Source organism: Rhinopithecus roxellana, chromosome 7 (assembly GCF_007565055.1).
Source record: "Rhinopithecus roxellana isolate Shanxi Qingling chromosome 7, ASM756505v1, whole genome shotgun sequence".
NCBI lineage: Eukaryota > Metazoa > Chordata > Mammalia > Primates > Cercopithecidae > Rhinopithecus > Rhinopithecus roxellana.
The window spans coordinates 26,178,653-26,196,475 of NC_044555.1; the positions used below are offsets into that span (position 1 = coordinate 26,178,653).

The following is a 17,823-nucleotide window of genomic DNA, read 5'->3' on the forward strand; positions in this document are numbered from 1 at the left end:
TCACCTGGATCAGCATCCTGACCCACCCCACACTTTCTGTGCAGAGATCCTGGTGCAGGGACGCCCCCCTCTGCTCCAGGCCAAGGTATATCTCCAGGCATTCAAGGCATCTTCTTGTCCATATTGGTAGCCTGAGTTGCCCCACCCTTTCTGTGCAGAGATCCAGGTGTAGGGAGGCCCTCTCTGCTCCACCTCCAGGCAGATATCCAGGAATCTGAAGTACCCACACTTCTGGATTAAGAATTTAGGTCAGCACCCATCCTCATCCAGAGAACTTGGGTCTGAGGTTTCCCAGCTCCACACCCAGGCACAGCTCTGAGTGCTTGGTGGCCACCCACTAGATTCTCCCTCAGTACTGGTGCTTCTGCCTTCCCTTGGGGGACCTTTGGGCAGACCTGCCCAGTCAAGCCCCACCTATATTGGTCCCCATCCCCCTGGGGCTGAGCAGAGAACTTAGACCACTGAGCACTCCATGAATCAGCCCGTTGCCTAAGGCAACAGAGAGTGGTTCCGGTTATCTCTCAGCTCGGTGGCCTGGCACCCGGACTGAGTGTTGCCACCTCCTGTTGGGTCCCGCGTCATTCCGGGTGGGTCCAGTGTGTGCGCTCAACCGCCTGCCGCGGAGGGCCGAAGCCACAGGCTAAGCAGCGTGGACGGGGCGGGGTGCGGCGCCTTGAGCACAGGGGGAGACAAATGGGACCAGCTCCTCTCCCAGTGCCAAGATGTGGATCCAGGTTCGCATCATCGACGGCTCCAAGACGTGTACCTTTGAGAACATGTCTCACAAAGCGATGATTGAGGAGCAGTGCGAGCAGATGTAGGCACTGTTCAACGTGCGGCCTGAGTGCCAGCACCTCTTCTACCAGAGTAAGCAGTTTGAAAATGGATATACCTTATTTGACTAGGATGTTGGACTGAATGATATAATTCAGCTGCTAGTTATCCAGACCCTAATCATCTTCCTGGAACATCTACGCAGATTGAGGTTAAACCCTGTTCTGATAGTCCACCTAAAGCCAAGAAAGCTCCAAGGGTGGGACCTTCCAGTCAGCCATCTACAACAGCTCATGTCCATCTTATTGATCCTAGCTTCGAACTACATAAGGTAAATGAATTGGTGGATGCCAGAGCTGTCGGCCTTGGTGCTTGGTTTGAAGCACACATACATAGCATTACTAGAGCTTCTGATGGACAGTCACGTGGCAAAACTCCACTGAAGAATGGCAGTTCTTGTAAAAGGACTAATGGAAATATAAATCATAAATCAAAGAAAACATAAATAAATTGGACAATGTACTCTCTACATCTAATTCAGACTCTGTCGCTGCTGATGAAGACATTATTTGCCATATCCAGTATGATGAATACCCAGAAAGTGGTACTCTAGAAATGAATATCAAGGACCTTAGACCACAAGCTAGAACCATTTTGAAATGAAAGGAACTAAATATTGGTGATGTGGTAATGGTTAATTATAACATAGGAAGTCCTAGACAAAGAGGATTCTGGTTTGATGCAGAAATTACCACATTGAAGGCAATCTCTAGGACCAAAAAAGAACTTCGTGTGAAAATTTTCCTAGGTGGGGAGGGGAGGGTTCTGAAGGAACATTAAATGAGTGCAAGATAGTATCTGTAGATGAAATCTTCAAGATTGAGAAACCTGGAGCCCATCCTCTTTTGTTCGCAGATGTAAAGTTTTTAAGGAGAAATAACCCTGAATGTGACCTATGTGCTGGAGACCCAGATAAGAAATGCCATTCTTGCTTCTTTCTTGTATGTGGTGGGAAACATGAACCCAACATACAGTTTCTATGTGATGAATGTAATGTGGCTTATCATATTTACTGCTTGAATACACCTTTGGATAAGGTCCCAGAAGAGGAATACTGGTATTGTTCTTCCTGTAACTGATTCCAGTTAAGTTGTAAAGGCTGGTGAAAGACTCAAGATGCACGAAAAGAAAGCAAAGATGCCATCCACTAGTACTGAAAGCCAGAGAGATTGGTGTAAGAGACTGACTTGTGTTGGTCATATGAGAGAATGTACTATTGTCTCTTCTAATCATTATGGACCTATTCCTGTTGGATCAACTTGGAGATTTAGAGTTCAAGTGAGTAAAGTAGGTGTTCACAGACCCCATGTTGGTGGACTTCATGGTCGAAGTAATGATGGGGCTTATTCTCTTGTCTTGGCTGGTGGATTTGCAGATAAAGTTGACTGAGGTGATGAGTTCTTGTACGCTGGAAGTGGTAGTAAAAAGCTTGCTGGTAATAAAAGAATTGGCACACCTTCAGATGATCAAACATTAACAAACACGAACAGGGCATTGGCCCTAAACTGTGATGCTCCATTGGGTGATAGAATTGGAGCAGAGTCTTAGAATTTGAGAACTGGCAAGCCAATCAGAGTGATATGCAGTTTTAAAGGGAGGAAGATCATCAAATATACTCCCGAAGAAGGCAACAGATATGATGGCATTTATAAGGTAGTGAAATACTGGCCAGAGATTTCATCAAGCCATGGATTCTTGATTTGGCACTATCTTTTAAGAAGAGATGATGTTGAACCTGCTCCTTGTACCTCTGAAGGAATAGAATGGTTAAGGAGATTATGTCTACATTTACAGTATCCAGCAGGTTACCCTTCAGATAAAGAAAGGAAGAAGACTAAAGGAGAGTCAAAGAAGCAGGCCAGTGGAACCACAAAAAGGCTGATTTCAGATGTCTAAGTGCCTCCAAAGTATACAAAGCATCAGATTCAGCAGAAGCAATCGAGACTTTTCAACTAACTCCTCAACAGCAACATCTCATCAGAGAAGACTGTCAAAACCAGAAGCTGTGGGATGAAATGCTTGCATATCTTGTAGAAGGACCACATTTTCTGAAAAAATTGGAACATTCTTTTATGTGTGTTTGCTGCCAGAAGCTAGTTTACCAGCCTGTGACAACGGAGTGCTTCCACAACGTCTGTAAAGATTGCCTACAGCTCTCCTTTAAGGCACAGGTTTTCTCCTGCCCTGCTTACTGGAATGATCTTGGCCAGAATTACATCATAATTCCCCATGAGATTCTGCAGACTCTACTAGACCTTTTCTTCCCTGGCTATAGCAAAGGATGATGATCTGTCTGCTTTCACTGTGTTGTTCATGGTGGGTTTTTGGACAATAAAGAATCTAAAATGGAATGGTGGACAGTATCTCCCATGTTCTGAAGCAGCTATTTCTCTTTCCCACATAGCCATCATCTTGTGTGTGTAGTAAGAGGCCCATTTCTCAACTGTCTTTTAAATATCTAAAGGTAGTTACTGTAACAACTAGTTTTTTGTTTTTTTTTTTTAATTTTATTTATTTATTTATTTTTGAGACGGAGTCTTGCTCTGTCACCCAGGCTGGAGTGCAGTGGCGTGATCTCAGCTCACTGCAAGCTCCACCTCCGGGGTTCACGCCATTCTCCTGCCTCAGCCTCCTGAATAGCTGGGACTACAGGTGCCCGCCACCACGGCCGGCTAATTTTTTTTTGTATTTTTAGTAGAGACGGGATCTTACCGTGTTAGCCAGGATGATCTCAATCTCCTGACCTCACGATCCGCCCGCCTTGGCCTCCCAAAGTGCTGGGATTACAGGCATGAGCCACCATGCCCAGCCTCAACAACTAGTTTTAATGAATAAAAAGTCAAAGCTCCAGCTCTAGATGATATCCAAGTTATGATTTATTTTGCAGCTACCTCAGGACAGAAAAGATTCATGAGGATTTAAAAAATCATTGAATAACAAGTTAAATGAAATTTTAGCAACACACTGCATCCCAAATATTAATTGTGCCTGGTTCTTGTAATTTTATTTTACAGAAAAGTAAATGATACTTGAGATCCTTGGAATGAGCACAGCTTCTATAGTGTGCATATACTTTTTTTAACGTCTCTTCTTCCATTACAATGTGTGTTTTGCAAGGACAGGTTAATTTTTTTAGGCCACTTTGTGAACTCCATTGTGCTTTTATCTGATGTTTTATGCAAGTTGACTACTAATGACTAATGAGAATAATAATGAATGCATTCATGCTGCATTAATGTAATGTGGTGTGGTTTTGCACTTGAAAGGTATTCATATGCTCTAGTTGTAAATGTTCATGAAAATCCACTTATGTACTAGTCGAATTGCTTTTAGTGTCTCCACAGTGGTTTTACATCTACAGAGTTTTGAGGGCTGTGTTGACCTTTGAGAGGATTTGAAATTGCTTCATATTGTGATCCTGAATTTTATATTTACTATATTCTCTAAAGTATACCTTAGTAAATATTTTATTATCAGAAAAAAAAATGCTGGCACCATGAAAAATCTGAATGTATTGATGCAACCAAAGAACTTCACTAGCTATTCAGCAATGATCCCTACCAAAACGGACACTCAGAAATGACAGATAAAGAATTCAAAGAATGGATTGCAAAGAAGCTCAATGAGATCTAAGACAAAGTTGAAAATCAACACAAAGAAACTTCTAAAGCAGTCCAGAAAATGAAGGAAGAGATACATATCTCATAAAAAAAAAAATCAATCTGATGCAAAGGCATAAGAATGATACAATGGACTTTGGGGACTTGGGGGAAAGGGTGGGAGAGGGGCAAGGGATAAAAGACTACAAATAGAGTGTATTGTATACTACTTGGGAGATGAGTGCACCAAAATCTCACAAAGCACTACTAAAGAATTTACACATGTAACCAAATACCACCTGTACCCCAATAACCTATGGAGAAACTAAAAAAAATCTCAAATCAATTATCTAACATCAAAACGTTAGTTAAACTGAAACTCTAGTTTTGATAAACTAACCTCTAGTTTCTAGAGGAACTAGAAAACCAAGAGCAAACTAACTCCAAAGCTAGCAGAAGAAAAGAAATAACTAAAATCAGAGCAGAATTGAAAGAAATTGAGATCCAAAAATTCATACAAAAGATCAACAAAACCAAAAGTTTCCTCTTTAAAAGGATAAATACCATTAGTTAGAATAACAAAGGAAAAAGAGAGAAGATTCAAATAAACAATCAGAAATGAAAAGGCTAACATTACAACCTGCTCCACAGAAATATAAAAGATACTCAGAAACTACTATGAACACCTCTATGCACACAAGCTAGAAAACCTAGAGGAAATAAATAAATTCCTGAAAACACAAAATCTCCCAAGATTGAATCAGGAAGAATTTGAAATGCTGAACAGACCAATATCAAGTTTTCAAATTGAATCAGTAGTAAAAAAACCTACTAACCAAAAAAAACCCTGAACCAGATGGACTCACAGGCAAATTCCACCAGACATACAGAGAAGAGCTGGTACCAATTCTACTGAAACTATTCTAAAATATAGAATAGGAAGGACCCTTCCTTAACTAATTCTCTGAAGACAGCATTATCCTGAAACCGAAACCTGGCAAAGACACAATGAAAAAAAGAAAACTACAGGCCAATATCCCCAGATGAATATAAACATAGAAATCCTTAGCAAAATGCTTGCAAACCAAATCCAACAGCATGGCAAAAAGCGAATTCATTATGTTCAAGTAGGATTCATTCATTGGATGAAAGATTGGTTTGAGATATGCAAATCAATAAACATGATATTTGCATCAATAGAATTACAGACAAAAGCACATGATCATATAAACAAACAGAAAAAGCATTTGATAATATTCTACATCCCTTCATGATAAAAACATGCAGCAAACTAGGAATGGAAGAAACATACGTCAACATAATAAAGGCATATATGACAAGTCCACAGCTATCATTATACCAAATGGGGAAAAGCTGAAAGTCTTTTTTCTAAAAATTGGAATTAGATAAGGGTGCACACTTTCAGCACTCCTATTCAACATAGTGCTGGAAGTCCTAGCCAAAGTAATCAGGCAAGAGAAAGAAAGAAAAGTCATACAAATTGGAAAAGAGGAAGTCAAATTATCCATCTTTGCAGATTACATGGTCTTATATTTATACAAATTTAAAGACTCCACCAAAAACTCTTAGATCTGATAATAAGTATAGTAACATTTCTAGATACAAAAATCAACCTACATAGGTCAGTAGCATTTTGACACACCAATAACAATCTAGTTGAAAAAAAAAAAATCAAGAAAACAACTCGACTTGCAATAGATGAAAAAAAATACCTAGGAATAAATTTAACCAAGAAGATGAATGACCTCTACAAGACAAACTAAAAAACACTGGTAAAAGAAATTAAACATGATACAAATGGAAAGATATCCTATGCTCATGAATCAAAAAGTAATTATAGATTCAGTGCAATCCCTATCAAAATACCAGTGACATTTTTTTTCACAGAAATAGAGAAAAAGAATTCTAAAATTTGTATGAAACCAAAAAAGATCTCAAATGGCCAAAGCAATCCCGAATTAAAAGAACAAAGCTGGAGGCATCATGCTACTGGACTTAAAATATATTACAAGGCTATATTAACCAAAACAGCATGGTATTGGTATAAAAACAAACACATCTACCAATGAAACAAGAGAACCCAGAAATAAACTCATATATTTACAGCCAACTGATTTTTGTCAAAGGTGTCAAGTAAATAACACTCTCTTCAATAAGTGATGCTGAAGAAACTAAATATCCACAGCAAAAGAATGAAACTAAACTCCTCTCTCTCATCATATACAAAAATCAACTCGAAATGGATTAAAGACTTAAATGAAAGACCCCAAACTATAGAAACACTAGAAGAAAATCTAGAAGAAACACTTCAGATATTTGTCTAGGCAAAGATTTTATTACTAAGACCTCAAAAGCACAGGCAACAAAAATAAAAATAGACAAATGGGACTATATTAAACTAAGAAAACTTCAGTACAGCAAAGTAAACAATCAACAGAGTGAACAGACAACCTGTTGAATGGGAGAAAATATTTGCAAACTACTCATCTGACAAGGGGATAACATTCAAAGTACAAAAGGAACCTAAATAACTCAACAGCAAACAAAACAAAACAAAACAAAACAAAAACAAATAATCCCATTAAGAAGTGGGCAAAGGATTTTGACATTTCTTGAAAGAAGACATACAGATGGTCAACAGGTATATGAAAAAAATGCTCAACATCAATAATCATCAGGAACATGCAAATCAAAACCATAAGATATCATCTCACCTTAATTAGAATAGCTATTATCAAGACTGGGAGTGGTGGCTCATGCCTGTAATCCCAGCACTTTGGGAGGCCGAGGTGGGCGGATCATCTGAGGTCGGGACTTCGAGACCAGCCTGACCAACATGGAGAAACCCGGTCTCTACTAAAACTACAACAAATTAGCCGGGCGTGGTGGTGTATACCTGTAATCCCAGCTACTCGAGAGGCTGAGGCAGGAGAATTGCTTGAACCTGGGAGGTGGAGGTTGTGGTGAGCCGAGATCGCACCATTGCACTCCAGTCTGGGCAACAAGAGTGAAACTCCGTCTCAAAAAAAAAAAAAAAAAAAAAAGCTATTATCGGAAAGACAAAAATTAGGAATACTGGCAAGGATGATGAGTAAAGGGAACTCTTACACACTGTTGGAAGGAGTGTAAAGTAGTGCAGCCTTTATGGAAAACAATATGCAGACTTCTCAAAAAACTAAAACTACCATATGATACAACAATCCAAGTACTGGGTATTTATCCAAAGGAAAGGAAATCAGTATATCAAAGAAATATTTGTCCTTCCATGTTTATTGTGGTACTACTCACAATAGCCATTGTATGGAATCAACCTATGTATTCATCAATGGATGAATGGATAAAGAAAATGTGGTACATATACATAGTGAAATATTATTCATCCCTCTAAAATAATAAAATTATTATTTTCAGCAACTTGGAATAAGAGGTCACTATATTGAGTGAAATAAACTAGGCACAGAAAGACAAATAGCATATGTGCATATGTTCTCATTCATATGTAGGAGCTAAAAAAAAAAAAAAAAAAAAGGATCTCTTGGAGGTAGAGAGTTGATTGATGGCTTCCAGAGTCAGGCAAGCATAGGGGGAGGAAGCAGTGAAGAAAGGTTGGTTAATAAGTACCAAAATACAATTAAATAGAAGAAGTAAGATACAGCATTCAATAGTACAGTAGGGTGACTCTAGTTAACAATAATTTATTGTATAGTCCAAAATAGCTAGAAAAGAAGAATTAGAATATTCTCAACCGTAAAAAAAAGATAAATATTTGAGGCAATGGATATACCAATCACCCTGATTTAATCATTACACACTTTTGCATTTATCAAAATATCACATGTACCTCCAAAATATTACAACTATTATGTATCAATTAGAAAAAAGACAGCCAAATAGGAAAGGAAAGTAAAATTGCTCTGAAAATGTCAGGTCTTATATACGAAAACACTAAAGACTCCACCAAAAACTTTTAGAATTAATAACAAATTTAATACAGATACAGGATACAAAATCAACATTCAAAAATTAGAATTGCCTATACACTAACAACAAACTATCAGAAAAATAAATAAAACAATCCCACTTAAAATGGCATCAAAATCGGCCGGGGGCAGTGGCTCACGCCTGTAATCCCAGCACTTTGGGAGGCCGAGGCGGGTGGATCATGAAGTCAGGAGATCGAGACCATCCTACCTAACACGGTGAAACCCCATCTCTACTAAAAATACAAAAAATTAGCTGGGTGTGGTGGCGGGTACCTGTGGTCCCAGCTACTTGGGAGGCTGAGGCAGGAGAATGGCATGAACCCAGGAGGTGGAGCTTGCAGTGAGCCGAGATCGCGCCACTGCACTCCAGCCTGGGTGAAAGCTAGACTCCATCTCAAAAAAAAAAAAGGCATCAAAATCAATATTAAAAGGCTAGGAATAAATTTAATCAAGAAGGCAAACAATTTGCATAATGAAAAGCATAAAACATTCATTAATGAAAGAAATGGAAGCAGTCACAACATATCCCACGATCATGGATCAGAAAAATTAATATTGTTAAAATGTCCATACTACCCAAAGCAACCTGCAGATTAAATGCAATCTCTATCAAAATATGAGTGACATTTTTTACAGAAATAGAAAAAACAATCCTAAAATGTATATGGAACTATAAAGATCCCAAAGAACTAATGCATATTGAGAAAGAACAGCAAAGGTGGAGGCATCACACTTACTGATTTTAAACTATTTTACAAAGCTATAGAAATCCGAACAATGTAACACAGGCATAAATACAGATACCTACAGCAGTGCAACAAAATTGAAAGCCCAGAAATAGACTCACCATATCAACTAATATCTGAGTTAAGTTTAAGTTTCCAAGAATACACAATAAGAAAAGGATAGTCTCTTCAATAAACGGTTTAAGGAGAGCTGGATATACACATGCAAAAATAAAATAGGATCCCTATTTTACACTCCTCACAAAAATTAACTTGGAATGGATTAAAGGCTTAAACATAAGACTTAAAACTATGAAACTACTGGAATCAAACATGGGGGAAACCTTCATGGCATTAATTTTGGCAATAATTTTTTGGATGCGACACCAAAAGCACAAGCAACAAGAACACAAATAAATGAGAATACATCAAACTTTAAAAGATTCTGCACAGCAAGAGAAACATTCAAAAAAATGAAAAGACTACTGACAGAATAAAAGAGGATATTTTCAAACCTTATATCTAATAAGGGGTAAATATGCTCATAACATAAGTAACTCCTACAACTCAATGGCAAAAAAAAAAAAAAAAAAAAAAAATCAATAATCTGATTTCTAAATGGTCAAATTACCTCAACAGTCATTTTCTAAGGAAGACATACAAATGGCCAACAGGTATATGAAAAGGTGCTCAACAATCCTATTCATCAGGAAAATGCAAATCAAAACCATAATGAGCTACTGCCTCACACCTGTCAGGATGGTCTTTATTAAAAAGACAAGATACAACTATTTTTGGCAAAATCTGAATAAAATGGAATTCTTGTGCATTGTTGATTGGAACATAAACTGGCACAACCATTAAGGAATAACAGTATGGAGCTTCCTTAAAAAATTGAAAATAGAACTACCATATTATCCAGTAATCCTACTTCTGGGTATATATTTATTGGACAAAACCAGTAGCTCAAAGGGATATCTGCACTCCCATATTTATTGCAGCATTATTCACAACAGCCAAGACAAGGAAACAACCTGTGTCTGTTGACAGGAATTGTTACAATTACTTATCCATTCACCTGTCATCAGACATTTAGATTGTTTCCACATTTTGGCTATATATATAATGGGATATTAATCAGCCACAAACAGGAAGGACTCCTGCCATTTGTGACAACATGGATGAGTCTCAAGGGCATTATGCTAGGTGAGAGATGTCGGACAGGGAAAGACAAATATGGTATGATCTCACTTATATTTGGAATCTAAAATAATGGAACTTGGCGAAACAGTGTAGAACAGTGATTACTAGAGGCTGGGTATGGGGGAAATTGGGAGATGTAGGTCAAAAGGCACACACTTTTAGTTATAAGATGAATAAATTCTGGAGATCAAATGTAGAGCATGGTGACTATACTTAACAATATCGTACTGTACCCTTGAAATGTGCTAAGAAAGTAGTCCTTAAATGTTCATACCACACACACAAAAATATGTTAACTGAGTGAGGTGATAGAATGGTAGCTAGCTTGGGTGTAGAAATCATCTCACAACATATACATATATCTAATCATCAAATTGAAACCTTAAATTTGCACAATTTCATTTGTCAATTATATCTCAATAAAGTTCAAAGAATATATTTCATATACTATGGAGACTATTTCAATATTTTGTGTGTGTGTGTATATATATATATTTTATATAATATGTGTTCGTGTGTGTGTATATATATATAAAAGAAAAACCAAGGCATAAACAGTGATAAAACTAATGTACAGATCTTATATATTGTGGCAAAGTGGAAATAATGCACTAAGATGGGAAAAAGAATAAACTAGAAAAAGCTCTTTGTATTAGAGGCAATATATAGGCATTAAAGGGTTAGAAAAAGAAACAGACAAAATTGCTAAAGTTTAAATGAGTAAACAGAGTACGAAGGCATTAAGAAAGGCATAAATATAAAATTAATCATTAGGATAAAAAGAAAAACCCTCCAAATATGAAAACATATATATTTAAAAACACAGGCTACAGCTTTCATAGAGACAAACAGAGCAAATACATCAGGTTAGTCATAGTATAAAATAACAGATTTGTATCTAAATCTACAAGTCATATCAATAATGTAAATAGGCTTATCTTTCTAAAATACAAAGCACTATAACTTGACTTATAAAATAAGATTCAATTATATATGCAAGAAATATACATGAAAGAAGTGTTTTAGGAGGCTAAAAATATAGTAATGAACAAGAAAACAGTAGACAAATTGAAGCAAAATGAAAGTAGTAATAGTTACCTGATATCAGACAAAGTAGAATTCAAGCCCAAAGACATTAATCATAACAAATGTCAATTTTTTTTCATGTCATAAGTTTATTGACAAACATATCTAGTATGCCATGAGTTAAGAGTTTGATCCATTGCCAGAGGCTGTATCTCTTAAAATGCTCTTCATATCTGTTAAATGGACGAACTGAAACATCCTTATGATTTAAGCAGTTGGTGTCTTACTATAAGGAAGGGTGCAGCAAATGCAGATCCAAAGTACAAACACATCTTAACCAGTAACGCCCACTTGTTTTCCACTGAAAATGGCAAATTCTTCCCAGGGCCCTCCTCATAGTGGCTCCTACGGACCACAGAGGTTGTGAACCTCCGGATGCTGTGGCCCAACATAGCGCTGCCGGAAGCTCTGCGAAAGGCGCAGAGACCGAGGATGGATGAAATGGCGGAACCTCACCAAGACCTTGTTTTCACGACCTTGTTCCCCCGTGCTCAAGGACCGAAAGGCAACAAATGTCAATCTTAAATGCTACAAGCCACAATTAACAATCAAGGTATATAACTTATGAATGCCTATGCATCAAAAACAGCAACCACCTTGATAAAGTAAAACCTAATGAGAGTCAATAATATAGATAGAATATGTTAATAATTGGAGACTTTAATACATCACTCTCAGTTCATGACAGATCAATTGGGGAAAAAAATGACTAAGGAGAGAAAAGAGATAGACAACATAATCCTTAGGGTAAATGTTAGGAATATATATTAAACTATACTTGCTCTTAATAGAGAATATTTGCATGAGTATTAGAGTAGTATATGGGCTCATGATCCATTTACAAACATCGATCAATTGATCACCAAAATAATCTGCAATTTTATAAAATATAAATATTACAAACAATACAGGTGATAACGCAATAAAACATGATATTACTCACAAAAACAAAACAAAAACACCCAGAAAGACTCTTCCACCTGGAAATTTAAAACATCCCATTAAACAAGTCTAGTGTGTGCAAGGGGAAATGGAAACTACAATTACAGAAGTTAAGAAATTATAATAAGAAAAAAAACCACTACATATCAGCATCTATGGGGTGTATGTAAAGCAGTGCTCAGAGGGAAATCCATTGAACTAAACACTTTAATCAATAAAAAAGCAAAGATTAATAAGGTAGGAGACCTTTAAAATAAATTAATTAAACTAATAAACAAAATTCCTGGTTTGTTGAAAAGATTAAGAAAACAGACAAATCACTAGATAATTTGTTCAGGAGAAGTAGGAGAATGCACAAATCACTAGATAATTTGTTCAGGAGAAGTAGGAGAATGCACTAACAAACTAAGAAATATTCAGGGGGAAATGACTACTGAAACAAAAAAAAATAAAATTACAATATTTTTTAGACCTCCATGCAAATAAATGTGAAAGCCTGGAAAAAATCAATAATCTTTTAATAAAATACAGACTGCCAAAATTGAATCCATTAGAGTTAAAATGTTTAAACAGAACAATTTCATAGAAGAAATAAAGTTACTAAGAAACTACTTCACAAAAAAAGCAGCAGGTGCAATTGTTTCACAGGAGACTTCTACCAAAACATCAAACTTCTTCTTGGAAAAGAAGAAATATATTGTAACTCCTTTCATGTACTGTTATGCCCAGACCCTTTGTTCCCCGAAGAAGACCACCAGAATCCAGAGTCAAAGCCAAGCGGCAAGGATCTTTAATGCAAGTTCGAACTTGGTCCCTCCGTTCTACAACATACAAGAGGGCCCTGAATGATGCATGTGGCCGCTTTTTATAGCCCGATGCATACAGGATATGTAAGGTTACAGAGGTACAAAGGAATTCTTTTGGTTGCAGCATTACAACTGGTAATTGGTTAATACAATTAACAGTTTTCCATTTGTTCCCGTGCATTTAGTAAAACTACAAACGGTTGTGATCTTATCAGGGGCTCTCTAGGTGGTGTTTCTGAGATGTGTGTGGGGGGGGGGGATGTGTTGGGCTCAGGAAGTTGGGACAAAATAGAGGATTGTGTTTGTACTGGGCCCAGGACTAAGATATGTGGCAGACACCGGTAATTAGAGCAGGACAGAGACTTTCACAACGTTTGTCCTTACAATGTCCGGAGTCTATAGATAACCTAATTAACCTAATCGGTTAGGTCCGGGGTCGATCTTTAACTAGGCTGAGGGCGCCGCCCGGGCTGTGAGGGCGCCGCCCGGGCTGTGAGCCTGTGGACTTCATTTCTGCCTTTTAGTTTTTTCCAGTTCATCTCTTTCAGTACCAAGTATAACACATACTTAAGCTAGATAAGGACAGCATTAAAACAATTATAGACCAATGTCAGTAAGAAAAGTCAATGCAAGAAAACTAAATAAGATACTTGTAAACAGAATCTAACAAGATGTGAAGAAAATAATACATCGTTAGCAAATTGGATTTATAGCAAAATTTCAAGGTAGGTTTAATACTAGGAAATTCATTTATATCATAAACAATATTAATAGATCTAAGAGGAAAATCACTACTATCTCCACAGATACTGCAAAAGCCATTGGAGAAAATGCCCATCCATGTTAAAAGTAAAAAGACATCGAAGATAATAAGAAATAAGCAATATTTTTAACATAATAAAATACTCATACCTTAGTCCTAAGTCCAGTGTCTAACTAAATGGAGAAATACTAAAAGCATTTCTAATAAGATCAAGAACAAGACAAAAATGCCCACTATTTCTGCTCTAATTTAACATTATATTAGAGGTATTATTCAAATGCAATCAGGGAAGAGAGAAGAAATACAGATATAAATGTGGTTAATAATAATAGTACATCTGGAAAATTTCAAAGAATCAATGATAAAACTAATTCAAATAATAAATCAACTCAGTGAATAAATAGAACAAAACATTAAATTTAAAACTTATGCCTTTATATTTATTTCACAAAAAAGTGAATATACTTAACAGTACTGAACTCTACACTTAAAAATGAATGGTAAATTTTATGTTACGTGCTTTTTACCACAATAAAAAAATCTATGTATTCATATCAAAAATGATAAAAGTGGGATATAACAGTAGAGAATAAAGATGGCTGACTAGAAGCAGGTAGTGCACTCTGCTCTCAAGAAGAGGAAACAGAATGGCTAGTAAACACTAGTTCTTCAAATGGATCATCCACGAGAACACATAGGGACTCATAATGGAAGCAATGGGACCCATGGAGAACAGAGAGGAGTGAAGCAGAGTAGCCACCCACCCGGAACTGGGGCAGAGGCAGTGGAAGCTCACTACCACAGGGAAAGGGTGAGTGAGGGAGAGCCCCAGGGATCCACAATTCTTCCACTAACCTTAGCAATCCTAGGAATGGGAGATCCTCCCAACTCTCCAGGCCTCCAGACTGACACAAAGAGACACCTGGAGTCTGGGCAGAGCCATCACTCAAGGTCATGTGAAGCCCCAAGGACCTTGGATCACTGAGCACCCAGGCACCAGCTTGCATAGACCTGCCAACAAGGAAGGATGGGCTCTTTCACATGCCCCTAGGATAGAGATTGCATCCACAGTGATGAGGAGCAGATGGACTGCAGGCCCCACCTCTGCGGCTCCTCACCTGACAGGGCCTCCCAAATGGGGCCTGCAGCGCAGCCATTCCACCATCTCCTGAGCACTCCGGCCAGTCTTGGCCCAGCATTTCTCTGGGGTGGAGCTCCCAGAAGAAACTCAGGCCTTCCTCCATTGCTGCGGCCATGTTACCCTCCCTTGCTGCCCACAGGCTAGGGAGGGAACAAAGAGCCTGATTTCTTTCACTGACACCTCCAGCACATAGCACCTGTGCATCTACCTTATGTAGAAAGAGGACAGACTTATTTACACAAGAACCATCTCGCCCTGCTCTTCGGCAGGCAGGCTTCCCTTGCCCTTAACTGCTTGGGCCCCTCACTGCTGGGGCCGGTAGGGTAGATGCCCAGCCCCAACTTGATCACTCTGATCAGCTGTGGCTCTGCATTTTTCTGGGGTGGAGCTCCCTGAGGCAACTGACAGGCCCTCTGCCGTTGCCAGCCACCACAGTCCCCACCCTTACTGCCCCCAGGCTGGGGAGGAAACAAAATGCCTGAGCCCTTACGCACTCCTCCAGCATACCAGCAGCTGCCCTGCCGAGGCAGCCAGAATGCTTTCTGCGTGACCCACCACCACCAGGACCCCCTCCCAAATGGGGTTTGATGCCTTCTGGCTTCCAGTGTACCTACTCAATCCCTACATGACTATTTCATCTGTGGCCCAGAGCCCTACTAAAACCCTTACCCCCACAAGCCTGTGATCTTCCCTTAGGCTCTCACTGCCTAAGTGCTCTGCCTAACCCTACCTGAGTTCAGCCAGTGACCCGGGGACCAGCCTGCCCCTTACCATCACGACCAGCACCTGAGGAACCCCACCTCCCCAACTTAGCTCCATCAGGACTCATACATGATGTTCAGCCAGCAATCAAGGGGCTGGGGAGTTAGAGAACTTCCTACCCCATTCAAATTCTGCTGACATCTGACCACTTCCCTGGGAGCCTGAGGTCCAGCTGACACAACCAGCTGATATCGCCATGACCAACACACAGGCCCAACGGCAGACTCACCCCCCTTTTACATAAAGAAGTAATGATATCACATTGGAGAACAGGGAAGCTATGAAGCTATTTATATTAATTAGGCTGAGTGATGAAGTTCTGCCCCAAAACCACTCCCATGGAGAGTCACGAATTAAGCAGTCCCCGAGGCTCTCAACCACACTGTGGCCCAGAGATAGACTACAGTGTGTGACTCATCTAGGAGTCATGAGCTCTGGAACAGGGTTGTGATAAGGCAACAGTTCATATTCTTGTCTATCTAGGACAAGGGGCTTGTGCGGCACCCCACAATCCCCCACAAAAACTTCAGCACATTTCGTTAGGAGCTCCTCCTACTCCTAGCCACCTGCACTAGGGCTGGTGCCTGCATTTGACATAGGAGTATTTGAGGGTAAGCCAGAAGTTCCAGCTCTGCCCAGCTGTGTCCCCCTACCCCCACAGAACAGGAAGCACATGTCACAGAGCACTTCGTGATTCAGCCCATTAGCTGAAACAACAGAGAGCATCTCCCAGTAAACAAAGATTAGTTACATATCCATCTGTTGCACAACCGCTAGCTCTGAACCATAAAACCGTTGATAAAAGAAAAACTTCAGCTGAATTATATTTTTAAAAGTTTAATTTAGCAATTAACAATTCGTGAATTGGGCAGCCCCTAGAATCACGCAGATTCACAAAGACTCCAGTGCAGCCACATAGTGGAAGATTTATAGACAAAAAAAGGGAAATGACATACAGAAATTGGAAGTGAGGTACACAACAGCTGGATTGGTTACAGCTCCACATATGCCTTCTTTGAACATAGTTTGAACACTAAGCAGTGTATGAATGGTTAAAGTATGGCCGCTGGGACTGGCTAAAACTTAACTATTGTTACAAGTGCATACTACTAAGTTAGGTTTCAATTTTATCTGCCTATTAAGCTAGGTTACAGTTCATCCACAAGGACTCAAATATAGAAATATGGAGTCCCTCTCAGGCCATATTTAGTTTGCTTTAACACCATATACCAGCATGCAGGTTGAACTACACAGCCCAATATGAAACCTGCTGACAGAAGTATGTAGCAATATGGAAGTAAAGCCAAAAGACCCTCTCCAACATACTTTATAGTGACACCCTCTGTCAAGGGGGAGAAAGGGAAAGAAGAAAAAAACCAATAACATACAGATTGAAAGGGGGGGGAATTTTATCTATAGGAAAATAATTACAAAAATTAGAAATGCCAGTTATCTCCAAAGGAGAAAGAACCCACACAAGAATTCTGGCACCATGAAAAATATGAAGGCTGTGACACCACCAGAAGATCACACTAGCTCTCCAATAATGGCCCCCAACTAAAATGGAAACTCAGAAATGTTAGCTAAAGAATTCAACCCATGGATTCCAAGAAAACTCAAAGATGTTCAAGATGAGATTGAAAATCAACAAAAAGAAACTACTAACACGATCCAGGAAATGAAGGAAGAGATAAGCACCTTCAAAAGAAATCAATCAGAGCTTCTGCAATTGAAAACCTTACTTAAAGAATATCAAAATACAATAGAAAAATTTATCAATAGACTAAACTAGACCAAGCAGAATAAAGAATTTCAGAGCTTGAAGACTGGCCGTTTGAGCTAACCCAGTGGTGTGGGGGTGGGGGGAAATAAAGAAATAATTTTTAAAAATGAACAAACTAGGATATTTGGTCTCATACTTACAGTGGACAACCTTGATTTTCCACTTCTCTTCAGGG

General features: G+C 38.8%; 1 protein-coding gene and 1 pseudogene across 1 annotated transcript; one reads left to right on the plus strand and one right to left on the minus strand.

The window, feature by feature from the left end:
* Positions 1–722: 722 nt before the first annotated feature.
* On the plus strand, positions 723–3,119 carry LOC104676986 (annotated as a pseudogene).
* An 8,476-nt stretch (positions 3,120–11,595) lies between these two features.
* LOC115898701 (cytochrome c oxidase subunit 7C, mitochondrial) lies at positions 11,596–11,953 on the minus strand. The gene has a single exon (XM_030934246.1). The coding sequence runs from the start codon at positions 11,841–11,843 to the stop codon at positions 11,652–11,654; it is 192 nt and encodes a 63-aa protein (XP_030790106.1). The 5' UTR covers positions 11,844–11,953; the 3' UTR covers positions 11,596–11,651.
* Between the last annotated feature and the right edge of the window lie 5,870 nt (positions 11,954–17,823).

Excerpts from the sequence above, each read along its gene's own strand:
- LOC115898701 (XM_030934246.1), bottom strand. The coding sequence starts at position 11,843 with ATGTTGGGCCACAGCATCCGGAGGTTCACAACCTCTGTGGTCCGTAGG.